We start from the raw sequence: 19,303 nt of genomic DNA, 5'->3' as shown, positions 1-19,303 counted from the left end.
TGGGGTTTCACCATGTTGGCCAGGCTGGTCTCAAACTCTTGACCTCAGATGATCTGCCCACTTCCGCTTCCCAAAGTGCTGAGATTACAGGCATGAACCACCACACCCAGACAAAATATGCCATCTTAACCATTTTCAAATGTGCAGTTCAGTAGTGTTAAGTATATTCACATTGGTACACAATCATCACTCCACCATCCAACTCTGGAATATTTTCAACTTGTAAAACTGAAAATTGATACCCATTAAATGACAATCCTAGCTGGGCACAGTGGCTCACGCCTGTAATCCCAGCACTTTGGGAGGCAGATCATTGAGGTCAGGAGTTCAAGACTGGCGTGGCCAACACGGTGAAGCCCCACCTCTATTAAAAATACAAAAATTGGCCAGGCACAGTGGCTCACACCTGTAATCCCAGCACTTTGGGAGGCTGAGGCGGGCGGATCACCTGAAGTCAGGAGTTTGAGACCAGCCTGACCAACATGGTGAAACCCCATCTTTAAAAAACAGCAACAACAACAACAACAACAAAAATTAGCCTGTGGTGGCACATGCCTACAATCTCAGCTATGCGAGAGGCTGAAGCAGGAGAATCTCTTGAACTGGGGAGGTGAAAGTTGCAGTGAGCCAAGATTGCACCACTGAGCTCCAGCCTGGCCAACAGAGCAAGACTGTCTCAAAAAACAAAAACAAAAACAAAAACAATTCCCCATTCTCCTGTTCTCTCATTCTCTGGTAACCTCCATTCTATTTTCTATAAATTTGACTATTCGAGATACTTCATATAAGTGGAATCATACTTGCCTTTTTGTGACTGGCTTACATAGCATAATGTTCTCAAGTTATCCAGGTAGTTCTTTTTTTTTTTTTTTTTTTTGAGACGGAGTTTCGCTCTTGTTACCCAGGCTGGAGTGCAATGGCGCGATCTCGGCTCACCGCAACCTCCGCCTCCTGGGTTCAGGCAATTCTCCTGCCTCAGCCTCCTGAGTAGCTGGGATTACAGGCACGCGCCACCATGCCCAGCTAATTTTTTGTAGTTTTAGTAGAGATGGGGTTTCACCATGTTGACCAGGATGGTCTTGACCAGGATGGTCTCGATCTCTTGACCTCGTGATCCACCCGCCTTGGCCTCCCAAAGTGCTGGGATTACAGGCTTGAGCCACCGCGCCTGGCTAGGTAGTTCTTTAAAAAAATTTTTTTCATAGAAATTTTGAACACATACAAAAGTAGAGAGAAGTATAATGAACACTCATGTCCCACATCAGCTTGAAGATTTATCAACTCATAGCCAATCTTGTTTCATCTATACCTCCACCTATCTATAGCCCCTCAGAATCACAGGATTCTTTTGAAACAGATCAGGGAGTTTTAAATCAAATTAGGAAGACAAGTCTCTATTAATGTGTCATATAAAGCTATTGCTGTATCTTATCAATCCTAAGATATTTTTCACATCTCTGACATTTAGATACATCATGTAATCTATGACATGTCATAGTTTAATTTTTAGTGCATGTTTTTTTCCTTTCAGAACGGTGGTGTATCTTAAAATTGATAAAATAGGTTAGTGAATCATGTAATATAGTATTTGGCCGTGTTTTAAACTGTATGTTTAGATTCTAACAGCTCTTAAGACTTCAGGTAAGGGGAGATTGGCATGAGCTCAAAAGTCAGAAAAACTTTATGGTAGCAACAGACTGTGCTAGGAAATTTATGAGAGAATTTTGGATTGATGTTGGGTAGGAAAAAAGAGGATTCCCAGTCCGTAGACAGGCTTGGACACTTTCTACACCAAGGTAGAAATAAATGTGAGGCTGTTAGGATAAGAGGCTTAGCCTGGGAAGTAAGGTCAGGCAGATAAGACATGAGGGGATTGTAAAAAGATAAGAATGTAGAGTAGATGAAGGAGAGAAAAGGCAGCTCTCAGATGGCCAGACCCAATGGCTCACGCCTCGATATCCCAGTTTGGGAGGCTGAGGCGAGCAGATCACTGGAGGTCAGGAGTTCATTAGCCTGGCCAACATGGTGAAACCCAGTCTCTACTAAAAATACAAAAATTAGCTGGGTGTAGTGGCTGATGCCTGTAATCCTAGCTACTTGGGAAGCTGAGGCAGGAGAATCACTTGAACCTAGGAGGCAGAGGTTGCTGTGAGCCAAGATTGCGCCATTGCACTCTAGCGTGGGTGACAGAAAGATACTCTGTCTCAAAAAAAAAAAAAAAAAAAAAAAAAGGCGGTTCTCAGAGAATTCCCTCTGCCTAGAGGAGCTCGCATCTCCATGCCACTGGGCTAACCCTGGCCTGTTCCCCAAATGCCTGGCCCCAGTGACCTTCAAGCCTTGAGGACAACTCTCTCCTTTGAATAGAAAACTGCAGTATTATCATCTATCCACGCCACTTTTCTTTTCTTTTCTGCTATACAATATATACTACCTTATATAGTTTTTATCTTTAAATTTTAAACTTTTTTTCTTTTTACCCCTACCCCCTTTAAAATTTATTTCACAAGCAACATTGTTAGAATAACAATTTTTTTAAAAATGGAAATGTCACTCAGAATTATACCACTCTAGCAAAGGTATTTTTCTCATTATTACATGTGGCTTATAGTTCTCATCCATATGTATTCTTACTTATCCTTTTTTTTTTTTTTTTTTTTTTGAGATGGAGTTTTGCTCTTGTTACCCAGGCTGGAGTGCAATGGGATGATGTTTGGCACATGGAAAACTCTTCTCAGGTTCAAGCGATTCTCCTACCTCAGCCTCCCAAATAGCTGGGATTATAGGCATGCACCACCACTCCCAGCTAATTCTTTTTTTTTTGAGACAGAGTCTTGCTCTGTCACCAGGCTGGAGTGCAGTGACGCAATCTCGGCTCACTGCAACCTCTGCCTCATGGGTTCAAGCAGTTTTCCTGCCTCGGCCTCCCAGGTAGCTGGGATTACAGGCATGTGCCACCCCACCTGGCTAATTTTGTTTTAGTAGAGATGGGATTTCGCCATGTTAATCAGGTGGGTCTCAAACTCCTGACCTCAGGTGATCCACCCACCTTGGCCTCCCAAAGTTCTGGGATTACCGGCATGAGCTACCATGCCTGGCTTTACTTATCCTTTAATGAGCACGTGCACACTGCTGGGTAGAGTCTGGTTCCTGTGAATGCAGAGTCCACATGTGCATCCTGTACATAATTGTGTTCCTGGTCCTTGGGACTGTCCTTAAGCTATAGCAGGCAATCTGGGCCTTTGGAGATTGACAGCAGTGAAAAGTAAAGACAGCCTTGCTGATGTAATTTTTCTTTTTTCTTTTTGAGATAAGGTCTTGCTCTGTTGCTCAATCTGTAGTGTGGTGGTGTGGTCGCAGCTCACTACAGCCTTGACCTCCCAGGCTCAAGGGGTCCTCTCACCTCAGCCTCTTGAGTTGCTGGGACAACAGGCACGTGCCAGCTTTTTCTTTTTTTGAAACAGGGTCTCATTCTGTCGCCCAGACTGGTGTGTGCATTGGTGCAATCATAGCTTACTGCAACCTTCACCTCCCAGCCTCAAGCAATCCTCCCAACTCAGCCTCCCCAGTAGCTTGGACTATAGGCTCGCCAACACATCCAACATTTTTTTGTGTGTGTATTTTTTGCCATGTTACCCAGGTTGCTCTCGAACCGCTGAGCTCAAGCGATCCACCTGCCTCAGCCTTCCAAAGTGCTAGAATTACAGGCACAAGCCACTGCACCCAGCCTTCAAGTGCTTTTTGTCTTCTTAAGGAAGTCTGAAAGGAGACTGTTGCACTGATAAAGGAGGTGCTGAGACAAGGGACTGATGGGAAAAAAAATACTTCACACAAGGTAATAGTAGGCTCTGGAGACTAACTAGGACCTAAGGATGAGGAAAAGGAATAAAACAAAGATGTTTTAAGTCTGGCTTACTGGGCCAGTGACGAACATCAGAAGTTGGGAGGGGATGCCGTGGGTGGTGAAGATGAGGAAAGATGACTGCGGCACCTTCAGTTGTGAGCTTGAAGTGACAGATGTCCAAGTAAAAAATGCACAGTACCTAGTCGGGGGAGAAGCTTCTTGAGAGAGGGACATGAGCTGGCAGAGAGAAGAAACAGCATCGTTGCAAGCCCTTCCAGGCCCTCTTGGAGTCTTACCGCAGCCCTCCCCTAATTCTGTCATCCCAGATTGTTTACACAGAGCGATTTGAAAATAAACTGGATCCCAGCGCATCCTCCATTAACCTGATCCACTGCTCAGGTTTTGAGAGTGTGAACACAAGCCAATCTTCATCCGAAGACCAATTGCCATACACGGTATCATCCGTGTCTCAGAAAAATCAAGGGCAACAGTTGGAGGAGGTGGAGAATGTTTCACTTCCTAATAACCCATCAAGAAACAGCTCGCCAGTGCTGCCTGACGTGGCGGAAAGCCGGGGGAGGATTAGATCACTCATCCCTTCCTCAGATGCGCCTCTACTGCCCAGTGTCCACACCATCATCCTGGATTTCTCCATGGTACACTATGTGGATGCACGGGGGTTAGTCGTTTTAAGACAGGCAAGTACTGGGGAGGCCTCGGCAGAAGGTCTGATCCACCTCCTACCATCCCCAACCCCACCCTGATCCTGATTGGATCCTGTTGGCCACTGATCAGCTGCTATGTGACTGCTAGGCCACCAGAACCTTGGACACTGAAGGCAGTATAAGGTCAATCAAAACAAAAAGAGAATGAACCAATTCTTTTTTGTTTTTTTTTTTTTGAGACGGAGTCTTGCTCTGTTGTCCCGGCTAAAGTGCAGTGTCGCAGTCTCAGCTCACTGCAACCTCCACCTCCCAGGTTCAAGAGATTCTCCAGCGTCAGCCTCCCGAGTAGCTGGAACTACAGGCGTGTGTCACCACACCCTGCTAATTTTTGCATTTTCAGTAGAGACGGGGTTTCACCATGTTGGCCGGGCTGGTTTCAAACTCTTGACCTCAAGTGATCCACCCACCTTGGCCTCCCAAAGCTCTGGGATTACAGGCGTGAGCCACCACACCCATTCTAAAATGAACCAGTTCTGATGTATTGAACTGAGGTTGGTTCGGTAAGCATATCACATTATGATTTCTCAAGAAATAAAAAAGAGGACTCTCTGAACTCCACTGAAACAGCAATCTGAGCTATGCCCAGCAACTCCCAGAACATCCTGGGATTCAGCTGCAAATGTCTTCAAGGAATAGGTCTGAATGCTTCAGAAAAAAAGCAGCTCACCAGGAATTCTCCATGGTCCAGCTGCTCTGAGCCAGGACTGTAAAAGGCACTAGGCTGTCTTGTGCTCCAGTTTGAAGAAGTTGGGATGAAATGACATCTCTAGCTTGGGGCCGCCTGTCCAGTGGCTGCAGGGTCTTCCCCACTTCCTTCCTCACTGGCACATGTTCAGGTGAAAAGGACAGGGATGATTTCCCCTTCAAAAGCTGTGTCCGTGGGACCTGACTTCTTTTCTACTCTTGAGTTTCTCTGACAGTTCTTTCTCTCCCTCCTATATGGTACAGGCAGTTTAGGTGCACAACAGCCATATTGATTTGTTTAATGACTCACAAGTACAGTATTCCTTTTTAGCCAGCTTATCTCAGTTTACAGCACGCTGTCTCCCTCTTGGTGATGGCTCAGGTTTGAACATCCTGAACACTCACTGTGTTTGTGTGCTTAAGATTTGCTCCTTTGGATGGTTTTCCTTCTTTTATCCTCAGATCCTGTTCTGTCACATTTTCTTATTCCTAAGGGAATATGACTGCCTCTTAAGTGAGTCCAGCTTCTCTTTGGTCTGGGGCAAGAGGAAGCTTTTCATAGCAGAAAGAACTCTGGTTCGCGGTCTGGGATGTATCACTGTCCATCTGACCTGTGGCAAGTTACTAAACTGCACTGGGTCTCGGTTTTCTTATCCACAAAATGAGAGGTTTGGGAGAGGTTAAGAGCTTTCTGGTCCATGAGATCCATTTATTTTTCAACCCTGTTTTCTGAGTCAATAAATGCCGTTTATTGTATAAGTAAAGTATAAGAGATTATACTTCGATAATCTCTTGTTATTTGGGCTTTTCCATCTTAGATTGTTCTACTGGGCTGTGTTCTCCTCTCTTGGTCTTGGGCTATAGTTGTTACTTTAGATTTTATTCAACCCATGTTGCTGAGTGTCTACTACATGCCAGACAGAGTTGGACGCATGTATTACACAATCACCATGTAATTTTCATAACTACCTTGAGAGACAGGCCATACTTTCCCTTAAGAGTCTGAGGCTCACAGCTAATAAGTGGCCTGTCCAGCATTGGAACTTTAAGCATCTGACTTTAGATCCCACTTTCTCCCTGTTCCATGGTACAGTTGTGCCATTGTCTCCCTTGCTCCTCCTCCTTTTGTAGAGGCACTATATCTTTATTTTATTTTATTTTTATTTTTTAAAGATGGGGTTTCACCATGATGGCCAGGCTGGTTTTGAACTCCTGACCTCAGGTGATCCACCCACCTCAGCCTCCCGAAGTGCTAGGATTACAGGCGTGAGCCACGGCGCCCGGCTAGGCACCATATCTTCCGGTCTTTGGCAGCACCCACCCACACCTGGCCCATGCTGATGACTTTCTTTTCCATCCCCAACATGGAGACGATGTCAGACACCTTTAACTTTCAGCCTTCAGAGATTCATGGTATACTTTTGCACTCTAAAAATACAGGTTACAGCCAGGCGCGGTGGCTCATGCTTGTAATCCCAGCAGTTTGGGAGGCCCAGGCGGGCCGATCATGAGGTCAGCAGTTCAAGACCAGCCTGACCAAAAATGGTGAAAACCCCATCTCTACTAAAAATAGAAAAATTAGCTGGGCATGGTGGCATGTGCTTGTAATCCCAGCTACTCAGGAGGCTGAGGCAGGAGAATTGCTTGAACCCGGGAGGCGGGGGTTGCAGTGAGCCAAGAAGGCGCCACTGCACTCCAGCCTGGGCAATAGAGTGAGACTCTGTCTTAAAATAATAACAATTAAATAAAAATACAGGTTTCTTCACTCCCTTTGTAATTGTTGTGTATACTGCCTTATTGAAAGAAATTGTTCTGTTTTATTTACTTCATAATTGAAAACTGGAACCTAAGAAAAACCCATCAGTCCCTTCTTTATTTTTTTAAGAGACGAAGTCTCGCTCTGTCGCCCAGGCTGGAGTGCGATGGTGCAATCTCCACTCACTGCAACCTCTGCCTCCCGGGTTCTAGCAATTCTGCCTCAGCCTTCCGAGTAGCTGAGACTACAGGTGCACGCTGCCACACCGAGTTAATTTGTTGTATTTTAGTAGAGATGGGGTTTCACCGTGTTGCCCAGGCTGGTTTCGAACTCCTGAATTCTCCTGCCTCAGCCTCCTGAGTAGCTGGGATTACAAGCGTATGCCACCACACCCAGCTAATTTTTGTATTTTTAGTGGAGATGAGGTTTCACCATGTTGGTCAGGCTGGTCTCAAACTCCTGACCTCATGATCCACCCACCTCAGCCTCCCAAAGTGCTGGGATTATAGGAGTGAGCCACCACACCCGGCTACAGACCCTTCTTATTGGAAACAACCACTCAGATTAAGCTCTTTCCTAATTCATGGGACTTTCCTTTTCCAGCACTTGTCATTTAGAGTCAGTCTGTTGTGGCCCTTTGCCAAATGACTTGATTTGTCATATGATCAAGAATGACTGTTTCCTCTTGGTACTAAAAGAAGCAAAGTCTGGTTTTTGTTTGTTTGTTTGTTTGTTTTTAACTTAGTGCACAGGATTGGTGTCTACTCAATTTTAGAATATTAAGGTTGATACTGATTTCCTTTGAAGTGAACTTTGAGATTTATTGCCCCACAGTGTATATATTGGCTGAAGTAAACTTGAGGACAGTAGCTGATGCTTACTCATCTGATAGTTAAACATCTGATGTTTTACTAAAATCAAATGCAACTTTGCAGCATAGCTCTGAATATGGCCCTCAGGGTTTCTGAAATTCCATTCCCTACTGTATCACTTGAGCGTCTCTGGGCCACATCTTGCTTCCTCTACTCAGTAAACTCCAGGGGGAAGGGGGTTCACATGCAAACATTAGGCCGTCATGCCAAAATATAGTTGCTTGAGATGACTCTCGTGATTGTTTGCATCACACTTGTACCTGTCTCAGGCTTTCCTCCTGCAGACGTCCTCTCTTGACATATACTCTTTACCCCCTAGAGACTATGGGCAGCCCTCCCTCCTGCTCCCCACCCTCGCTTGAGACAGTCTGATTCTCCTTTGCATTCCCAGCACTTTAGATGTTTTCTGGAGTAGAAAAGTCCACTCATCAAATGTTTGTAGAGCTGAATTGGGATGCAAGGTACATATACCCTCAGGCAAGTGAAGGACTAAAGGGATTTTAAAGCTCAGCTAATTAGAAGGCCTTTCCTAGCAAGTATGAAGCCTTCTGATACTGATTTTCTCTTCCCCCACAGATATGCAATGCCTTTCATAATGCCAACATTTTGATACTCATCGCAGGGTGTCACTGTGAGTATCCGTCACCCCATGAGAGGGCTGTTTTGCACCCTAGGTCCTCTGCTTCCCAGGTGTCTGACATTGTGTGTGTTCTGGGTTTGGTTTGCAGCTTCTGTAGTCAGGGCATTTGAGAGGAATGATTTCTTTGACGCCGGCATCACCAAGGCCCAGCTGTTCCTTAGCGTTCATGATGCCATGCTGTTTGCCTTGTCAAGGAAGGTTCTAGACGCCTCCGAGTTAAGCATCGATGAATCTGAGACAGTGATCCGGGAAACCTACTCGGAAATAGAGAAGGTCAGACAAACAGACACAGCATGGGGTTGGGGGAAGGGATGGAGGTTGGTGGGGAATGGGTGAGGGATGGGTGGGGGCCAGGAGTCAGGATACCTGATCAGTTAGATGAATAATCTCCAGGAAAGATATTTAGTATGGCTGCGTGTTGAAATGCTTCCTTACCACCTGGTAAAAAGCAGTGGATCTGAGCAACCAAGTGTCCCCAACTGTCATGGCATCGGGGTCCCATTCAAGATATTTCCCTAACTGAAGAGAGGGTTTGCCTGACCCAGAATAGACCTCAAGAATCCTTCCACAGCATTCTGGGCTAGTGTCTCTTACCAGTTGCTAAATATTTTAAATGTCTCCCCTAGCTATACCTTCAGAATTCCTCCCCATCCTACTCACTCTTGGGATGAATAAAACTAATGAACTAGCAGAGATTTAGATCCCTAATCTTGTCTAATACCTCAGTTTTATTACCTTTACATTGTAAAATGAGGTTTACTGGACCTGACCAAATGCAAAGGAGAATGATAAATAAGTCTGAATTTTCAGTGTTTTATTAATACTGAGACCTTGGCCCACTTCAGCATTTTCAAATCAGTACCTGTGTAAAGGTTTCCAAAAAAAGGAAATTAAAAACAGATGGGCACTAAAATATTATCTAATGACTAGAAATCATTTTTAAACAAAACCTCTGATTCTTTGACTTACTACATTTCAGTAATATGTAAACATTTTATGACAAGAAAAGTATTACCAGAGTAAAAAAATGTTATTAAAAATTCCAGGAAGCGGTGGGTTCGAGTGCAGTGGTGTTTATGACTGATGATCACAACCAGTTAAAGATGCTTTATTCGTTTTCCGCTCCCACTGCTTCACCTGACTACCTTTAAAAAAAGAAAAAAGAGAACAAAATTTGGTTGGGTATGGTGGCTCATGCCTATAATCCCAGCACTTTGGGAAGCTAAGATGGGCAGATCACCTGAGGTCAGGAGTTTGAGACCAGCCTGGCCAACATGGTGAAACCCCGTCTCTAATTAAAAAAAAAAAAAATTCAATAAGAGCAAGGCTTGTCAAACACAGCCTTTTTCTTTTCTTCTTCTTTTTTTTTTTAATGTAATATATTACTAATGATAACCCTTACTTTGTTGAAAATTATCACAGGTTATATGTCTCTGCTTATTCAGAACAACTTTTTCCCTGATAGCTAGGTTTGAACGGACTTTTTCTATTCTGCTCTATAGTCCATTCCCAATCATAAAATCATAGAATCTCACAACCATTGCATTGAAAGGACCCTCAGGGCTCACCCAATGTGAAGCAAGAATTCTCTTGACAGCATCTCTGACCAGAGGTGGTCCTTATGCTCAGAGACTTCCATTGGTTCTCAAACTTCAATATACATCAGAATCACCTTAATATGCTGTGAAAACCCAGACTGCTGGGCCCCTTTGTGTCCCAATCCCCTGAATTTCTGATTCAGTGGGTCTGGGGTAAGACCGGCAAATCTGCATAGCTAGTAAGTTATCAGGTAATACTGACGCTTCGGGACAGGAACCACACTTTAAGAACTATTGCCATAGATATTCAACATACGTCTTCCACCGTCAAAGTCTAGTGTACCTGGTAATTTTTGGGTGTGCGTCAGACATTTTATTTGGAAAATGTTTATAAAAATAATTTAAGGCCTGAGATATTTTTCTTCCAGAAGGAATTTGATGGTTTTGGCAGATACCTGAAGGCATTAGCAATCCAGGATCTCCTTCATCAGATTTCAAGACTTGAGGTTTACTAGGCCATTCACGTGACCCAAAGCTCCACTACAGTCTATGTGACGGTTCACCATATAGTCCCTTCCTTGGCAGGCCTTGGAATCCAATGTTTGTAAGTCTAAGCCCTTAAAGCCATCAAAAGTGCTGATCGACATATATGTGCCACTTCCAATCATCAAATACCCTCAGGAAAAAAGTGGCCCCAAATGCCAGGTTCACCTGGCTAGATTTCCACCTTTTCCCAAATCTTGGCCTGGTAGTTCTTCATGATCTTGTTAGGATTATGGTGCCTTCAAGTAAAAGTTTTTAAAAATACATTAAAAAAAAATTTATCTGGTAGTTAAAACTAGTAAATTTAAAAACTAACTAGTAGTTAATAAAAAGCAAATAGTTAACTAATAGCTACTAATAAAGTAATTGGTTTGAATTATGCAGGCTGCATAATTCATTTACTATAAATGGAAGTTACTCTATTTTTTATTTATAATTATGATTATAAATTATAATTATAATTATGATACTCAACATGCTTGTTTTTAGATATTATTTAGTCATATTAATATTTCCTTTTTTTGAGAGGGGGGCACAGAGTTTCATTTCTGTTGCCCAGGCTGGAGTGCAATGGCATGATCTGGGCTTACTGCAACCTCTGCCTCCCGGTTTCAAGCGATTCTCCTGCCTCAGCCTCCCAAGCAGCTGGGATTACAAGCATGTGCCACCATACCCAGCTATTTTTTTGTATTTTTAGTAGAGACAGGGTTTCTCCATGTTGGTCAGGCTGGTCTTGAACTCCCGACCTCAGGTGATCCACCTGCCTCAGCCTCCCAAAGTGCTGGGATTTCTTATTTATATTTACTTTTTATTTAGAAAATCATTCCCACTTAGAAAGTAAATAAGACATATTTTCTTCTAGATTTTTATGTTTTTATTTTTTATATGTTATACTTTTTTTCAGCTTCCTCAGGTTGAATATATATTATACTCTTTAATGTAAATACAATGTATTTCAGTGTACAGGCATTAAAGGGTAGTCTTTAATCTTTATAGCTAACTATTTTGGGCTATATACCATCTATCTTAGTTCATTATAAATAAGAAATACCTGAGACTGGGTAATTTATGAATAGATATTTATTTCTCACAGTTCTGAATGTGAGAAGTCCAAGATCAAGGTCCTGGCAGTTTCAGTGTCTTGTTCCATCTTCTCTCAGCAGCATCCTCACATGGCAGATGGTGGAAGGACAAAAGGGCCTATGCAAGCTCCCTCCAGCCCTTTTTTTTTCTATAAGGCACTAATCCATTCACAAGGGCAGGGCCCTCATGACTTAATCACTTCCCAAAAAGCCTCACCTCTTAATACCACCACAATGTGGATTAAGTTTCAGCATGGGTTTTGGAAGCCATGCATGCAAACCATTGCACCATCTAACCATCTATTGAATAAGCCTTCTTTCCCCTACTGATGTGATACGTTATTTTCATAAAATATTATATTCTTATGAAAACTAGAGTCTATTTCTAGCTTAGTTGTGGATTTCACTGTTCTGTATAGCTTCAGTATCACAGTGGTTTTTTTTGTTTTTGTTTTTGTTTTTAAATCGCTCATTCATTTATTCATTCGTTCAATTCTGTTTTATTCTATTCTGTTCTGTTCTGTTGTATTCTATTCTGTTTTGTTTTGTTTTTTAAGATGGGGTTTCTCCATGATGGCCAGGCTGGTCTCGAACTCCTGACCTCAGGTGATCCACCCACCTCGGCCTCCCAAAGTGCTAGGATTACAGGCGTGAGCCACCGCGCCCGGCCTATCACAGTGTTTTTTTTTGTGTGTTTGTTTTTGTTCTTTGAGACAGCGTCTCACTCTGTTGCCCAGGCTGGAGTGCAGTGGCACAATCTTGGCTCACTGCAACTTCCATCTCCCAGATTCAAGCAATTCTCTTGCCTCTGCCTCCTGGGCAGCTGGGATTACAGGTGCGAGCCACCACACCTGGCTAATTTTTGTATTTTTAGTAGAGACAGGGTTTCACCATGTTGCTCAGGCTAGTCTCAAACTCCTGACATCGGGTGATCCACCCACCTTGGCCTCTAAAAGTGCCGGGATTATAGGTGTGAGCCACTGCACCCAGTCACACTGTTTCTATTACTATTGCTATATAATATACTTTTTTTCTTTTTAAAAAATTTTTTATTTTAACTTTTTGTCAATCACCAAAGGCACTAGACTGGATTTTTTTTTTTTTGAGACAGAGTCTCCCTCTGTCGCCCAGGCTGGAGTGCAGTGGTGCAATCTTGGCTCACCTCTGCCTCCTGGGTTCAAGTGATTCTCCTGCCTCAGCCTCCCAAGTAGCTGGGACTACAGGCCACCATGCCCGGCAAATTTTTTGTTTTTAGTAGAGACGGTGCTTCACTGTGTTAACCAGGATGGCCTTGATCTCCTGACCTCGTGATCCACCTGCCTCAGCCTCCCAAAGTGCTCGGATTACAGGCATGAACTACCATGCCTGTCCACTGTATAACACACTTTTAACATTTGGTTAAGAAGTCCTATGTCATCAGTGTTCTATTTCAAAATTTGCTAAGTCATTCTTACCAATTTCTTCTTCCAAGCCAACTTTTGAATTTTTTGTCAGGTCCCCACCCCTCAAAAACAAATCTTATTGAAATAGTCATTAGAGTTGTACTAAAAATATATAATCACTTGAGAATTTATATCTTCATAGTATTCATTCTTCTCATTCAGAAACATGAAGGGTCTCTACATTTATTGTCTTCTTAAATGTTTCATTCATAGTAAGGTTTTGTGACTTTCTTCACATAGAGAAATCCTAGATACTTTATATGTTTTACTTTTTTGTTTTTTTGAGACAGGGTCTTACTCTGTCACCCAGGCTGAAGTGCAGTGGCATGATCACAGTGCACCATAGCCTTGACCTCTTAGGCTCAAGCAATGCTGCAGCCTCAGCCTCCCGAGTAGCTAAGACTACAGACGCACACCACTACACCCAGCTAATATTTGTATTTTTGCAGAGATAGGGTTTTGCCATGTTGCCCAGGCTGGTCTTGTATTCCTGGGCTCAAGCAATCCACCCACCTCCACCTCCCAAAGTGCTGGGATTACAGGCATGAGCCACCACACCTGGCCATTTTCATTATATTTTCTAAAGGCAATTGCTAGCATATAGAAAACTCGTTGGTTTTTATTAAATTATTTGGCTAGTTTTGTGAATCATTTTACTATTCCAAAGAGGTTTCACTGGGTTTTTTTTGTTTGTTTTTTGTTTCTTTACGGAGCCTTCATTGTTGCCAGGTACGAATGCAGTGGTGCAGTCTCGGCTCACTGCAACCTACGCCTCCTGGGTTCAAGTGATCCTTCTGGCCTCAGCCTCCTGAGTATCTGTGACTACAGGCACTCACCACCACTCCTGGCTAATTTTTTGTTTTTGTTATTTTTTTTTAAGACAAGGTTTCACCATGTTGGTTAAGCTGGTCTTGAACTCCCGACCTCAGGTAATCTGCCCGCCTTGGCCTCCAAAGTGCTTGGATTACAAGCATGAGCCATGACACCTGGCCTTTTTTTAAATTTTTTTTTTAGTAGAGACGGGGTTTCACCATGTTGGCAAGGATGGTCTTGATCTCTTGACCTCGTGATCCACTCGCCTCGGCCTCCCAGAGTGCTGGGATTACAGGCGTGAGCCACCACACCCGGCCTGTACTAACATTCTTATATTAAGAGTCGGTATTAAATATGTCAATTGTTTTCTGATATTTAAAAAATAAATTCTTTTTTTTTTTTTTTTTTTGAGACGGAGTTTCACTCTTGTTACCCAGGCTGGAGTGCAATGGCGCAATCTCGGCTCACCGCAACCTCCGCCTCCTGGGTTCAGACAATTCTCCTGCCTCTACCTCCTCAGTAGCTGGGATTACGGCACGCACCACCATGCCCAGCTAATTTTTTGTAGTTTTAGTAGAGACAGGGTTTCACCATGTTGACCAGGATGGTCTGGATCTCTTGACCTCGTGATCCACCTGCCTCGGCCTCCCAAAGTGCTGGGATTACAGGCTTGAGCCACCGCGCCCAGCCAAAAAATAAATTCTTAATATAAGAATGTTAGTACATTAGGGAACTGTGGTGGCTCATGCCTGTAATCCCAGCACTTTGGGAGGCTGAGGTGGGTGAATTGCTTGAGCCCATTCTTAATATAAGAATGTTAGTACATTAGGGAAGACTAGGAGGGGAGCAAGTTCTATTTCATGTTTATTGAATTCAAAATGCCTGGGTTGGGCATGGTCTCAGGCCTGTAATCCCTACACTGTGGGAGGCCAAGGTGGATGGATCACTTGAGGCCAGGGTTTGAGACTAGCCTAGCCAACATGGTAAATCCCCTTCTCAACTAAAAATACAAAAATTAGTTGGGCATGGAGGCACAGGCCTGTAGTCCCAGCTACTTGGAAGGCTGAGGCAGGAGAATCACTTGAACCTGGGAGGTGGAGGTTACAGTGAGCCAAGATCATACTACTGTACTCCAGCCTGGGCAACAGAGCAATACTCTGTCTCAAACACACAAAAAAAATCAAGATGTCTATTAAACATTCAAGTGGAGATGTCAAGAATGGAAGTGAATATATGACCTGCAGATCAGGGTAAGGGTTATAACCAAAGAATCATCAGCATATAGATGGTAATGAAAATTATGGGCCTAAAATAAAAGTCCCTAGGGAGAGAGCATAGATAGAGAAGAGAAAGGTCCCAGAATCAAGCCCTGGGGCATACCAACATCTAGAAGTCCAGCAGAAGTAGAGGAGACTGCAAAGAGACCAAGAAGCAACCAGGAAGGAAGGCAGAAAAGCAGAAGAGTATCATATGGTTGTTGAGAAGAAAATGTTTCAGGAAGGGTGAAGTGATTAATTTTGGGGAATGCTGCTACAAGGCTGATTCAAGGCTGATCGAAGGCCTTGTAGGCACCTGCTGTGTGACAAGCTCAGTGCCTGGTACCAGGGATATCAAGAACCAGGCCCTGTCCTACCACAATCTTAGAGTCTAGGAAGGGGTAGGTTTGTAAATAAATAAAGCAATACGTTACTGGTGCTACGATGGAAGTGTGAATGAGGCGTAGTTGGAACACAAAAGAAGCTATGGTCCTACCTGGTCATCTTGGCTCTGAATCTGGAGTGATGACTAAGTGGATGTGGACAAGATGGAGGAGGACAAGTCAGGCAAAGGGAGTGGCATGTACAAAGCTGAGCAGAAGTCAGGCAACTCTGGGTAACTTTATAGTGAGAGCAAAGGGCGGGGACCACAGCTGAAATAAAGCTAAAGAAGAATGGCAGGAGGCCAGGTCACACACAGCCTTACATGCCCTGTCAAGGATTGCACTGGGGGCTGGCGAGACAAGTAAGATAAAGAAGACAAGCTGTTTCAGAATGTCATTAAGTGTCCATGGCTGGTCGTGAAATCCAGCCTAGCAAGAAAAGCCAGAGAAATTCTAAGTTGGAAATTGACTGAGTCTGAAGAATAGTGAGTAACTGAGAAACCAGAGGGTACAAGGAAGATGAAAAGCAGATTTATGGACAATGTCATTGGTATTTTAAAGAAAATTAAAAATATATATTTTAATAAAAAATAAAGGGTGGGTGCAGTGGTTCATGCCTGTAATTCCAGCACTTTGGGAGACTGAGGCAGGCAGATCCCTTGAGCTCAGGAGTTCAAGACCAGGCTGGCCAACAAAGTGAAACTCTGTTTCTACTAAAAATACAAAAATTAGCCAGTCCTGGTGGCACACGCCTGTAGTCCCAGCTACTTGGGAAGCTGAGGCAAGAGAATCACTTGAATTCAGGAGGTAGAGGTTGCAGTGAGCTAAGATCATGCCACTGTACTCCAGCCTGGGCAACAGAGCAAGACTCTGTCTCAAAAATAATAATAAAAAGAAAATAAAAAGAAAAGTTGATTTAGGCAAGAAATATTTTTTACTCTGCAAGGAACCCATGGTTCTATTACCTTAAGTCCTATTGTATTCTGAAATTCCTTGACTATACAAAAGTTAAATTTCTTTTTTTTTTTTTTTTTAGACAGAGTCTCACTCTGTTGCTCAGGCTGGAGTGCAGTGGCACAAACATAGCTCACTGCAGTCTCAGCCTCTTGGACTAAAGCAATCCTCCTCCCTCAGCCTCCTGAGTAGCTAGGACTACAGGCATGTGCCACCGTGGACAGCTAATATTTTTAATTATTATTATTATTATTTTTTTTTTTTTGAGACGGAGTTTCACTCATGTTACCCAGGCTGGAGTGCAATGGCGCGATCTCGGCTCACCGCAACCTCCGTTTCCTGGGTTCAGGCAATTCTCCTGCCTCAGCCTCCTGAGTAGCTGGGATTACAGGCACGCACCACCATGCCCAGCTAATTTTTTGTATTTTTGGTAGAGACGGGGTTTCACCATGTTGACCAGGATGGTCTCGATCTCTTGACCTCGTGATCCACCCGCCTCGGCCTCCCAAAGTGCTGGGATTACAGGCTTGAGCCACCACGCCCGGCCTATTATTTTTTTTGTAGAGATGGAAGTTTCACTATGTTGCCCAGGCTGGCCTTGAACTCCTGGACTAAAGTGATTCTCCTGCCCCAGCCTCTCAAAGTGCTGGAATTACAAGTATGAGCCACTGCATTCAGAAGAAAGTTAAATTTAATTAGAAATTTAACCCACCTAATTGTATTTCAGAATGACGACTCAGCATATAAAATGAGCGGCAGTTTCCTAGGAAGCCAAAAAAATGCAAGTCCAGATTTCACCAAGATCCAACCGCCAATAGAAGAGGTGTCGGAGTTGGATTTGGAGCTGGAGTCAGATCAAGAGGCTGGGCTGGGTCTGGACCTAGACCTGGATCGGGAGCTGGAGCCAGAGTCAGAGCTGGAGCCTGAAATGGAACTCGAGCTCCAGCCTGAGACCGAGACCGAGCCGGAGATGGAGCCCAACCCCAAAACTAGGCCAAGAGCTCGAACTTTTCCTCAGCGGCATTACTGGCCTGTGTATCATCCATCTGTGGCTTCCACCCACTCTCAGACTCAGCCTTGGAAATGGTCAGTGGGGAGGAGACGCCATCCTATGGATTCATACTCACCAAAGGGCAACAGCAATGAGGACATCTAGGAGACAAACTGGAAATAAGGGGTTGGATAATCCTGGCAAATCCTCCCATCCAAAGAGGGGTCAATTGGTCCAGAGACCTAGACTGGATATAAACTGGGCACTTTGACTCCTACCACCTGCTGGCCTTCTTCCTTGTTCTGCACTGGGATCCCCTCCCAGATCATATTACTAAATGCCAACAATTATCTCTGAATTCCCTATCTGGGCTCCCCTCATTTCACCTTCAGCATATATTCTAGTCATGAGTTTCCTTCTTCACATACCCCACATCTCCGGGCTTTGTGCCAGACTATCTCTAATTTAATCCTCTCATTCCTGTTCCCCTTTCTCCAAAGAGATGAAGCTCAAATAAAATATATAACTCTAGTAACATTTGGATCCTTCCTGTACCTTCTCCCTTCTCTGTATTCTGTATTTCAAAGGAAATGTCAAATGAGAGGGATCCCGGAAGGGAGTGGACATGGTGGAGAAGAGATGAACAAGAAAAAGAAAAATTAAGTAGCATTTGTATTTTACACGCAAAGTATCCTCCCTGTACTAATGGGGAAATTGGGAAAATAGGCAGGTTAAGCCAGGCCAAAAGTAAGCCAGCTTGTGAGACTTGTGGTACAAAGTCCTGCTAAGCTGAAGAAGCACTTTTGCTGTCATCCTTAGAGGTCAAGATCTTATCCTGCCACTGGTTTCATAAAGCCAATTAGCTGTACCAACTGATGGGAGTTCCCTTTATGAGTTCCCTTCATGGAACTCTCCCTGGTATTCAGATTCACACTCACCACTACTTCCTTACAAGTTTTTAAGATATGTGCAGTTTGGAATCTGTACTCTTGGTGTACCAAGGAGCTAAAATCTGTGACAGCCACAGTCAGCCTAGAAGTTGGAAAAGTTAATCATTACCAGTTTTGTCCAAATCCATTCAAAAAATTCCCCCTTCCCCATTTAAAATATGTCTAGTATAAAACTATGATCAGAAGAAAAATACAGACCCCCTAGGCAAAGGTATGTGAAATCCTGAATTGCGGCTGGGTGCAGTGGCTCACACCTGTAATCCTAGCACTTTGGGAGGCCGAGGCAGGTGGATCACCTGAGGTCAGGAGTTCAAGACCAGCCTGGCCAACATGGTGAAACCTCGTCTCTACTAAAAATACAAAAATTAGCTGGGTATGGTGGCAGGTGCCTGTAAGTCCAGCTACTCGGGAGGCTGAAGCAGGAGAATCACTTGAATTCAGGAGGCGGAGTTTGTGATGAGCAGAGACCACACCACTGCACTCCATCCTGGGCAATAGAGTGAGACTTCATCTCAAAAAAAAAAAAAAAAATCCTGAATTTTATTCCCAACTCAAAAAACATGACTCCTCCTGCTTGAGTACTACATTTCCCTTATTTGTTAAATGAAATAAATCTTTGTTAAAATATAGATTTATTTTATCATAGAGATAGCATATATATTCACTCATTCTACAAGCATTTTGTTAAGCATCTGCTACAAGCATAGCATCTCAAAATGCGAGGTAGGTAAGACAATATTATCTTTATTTATACATGCATAAACTGAGATATAATATGCAATATGACCTTGTAAATACAAAAAGAGGTAGAGGCCAAAGTCACAAGCTTCATT

At 43.6% G+C, this 19,303-nt stretch overlaps 1 protein-coding gene across 1 annotated transcript in view; it reads left to right on the top strand.

Annotated features, from left to right (window-relative positions):
• The window catches only part of SLC26A8 (solute carrier family 26 member 8), a 97,370-nt gene extending 79,319 nt beyond the window's left edge, over positions 1–18,051 (top strand). Inside the window, exons 16-19 of the mRNA XM_032253544.1 lie at positions 4,168–4,539; positions 8,455–8,509; positions 8,607–8,791; positions 17,257–18,051. Coding sequence (XP_032109435.1) covers positions 4,168–4,539; positions 8,455–8,509; positions 8,607–8,791; positions 17,257–17,685 — 1,041 coding nt within the window. The 3' untranslated portion in view covers positions 17,686–18,051. The remainder of the gene's footprint in view (positions 1–4,167; positions 4,540–8,454; positions 8,510–8,606; positions 8,792–17,256) is intronic.
• Positions 18,052–19,303: the final 1,252 nt, after the last annotated feature.

The sequence above is a fragment of the Sapajus apella genome, unplaced genomic scaffold, assembly GCF_009761245.1.
Source record: "Sapajus apella isolate SASKATOON/1434 unplaced genomic scaffold, GSC_monkey_1.0 scaffold83, whole genome shotgun sequence".
Taxonomy (NCBI): domain Eukaryota; kingdom Metazoa; phylum Chordata; class Mammalia; order Primates; family Cebidae; genus Sapajus; species Sapajus apella.
Note: the sequence above shows the minus strand (reverse complement) of the source record. Positions and strands in the feature narration are given on the sequence as shown.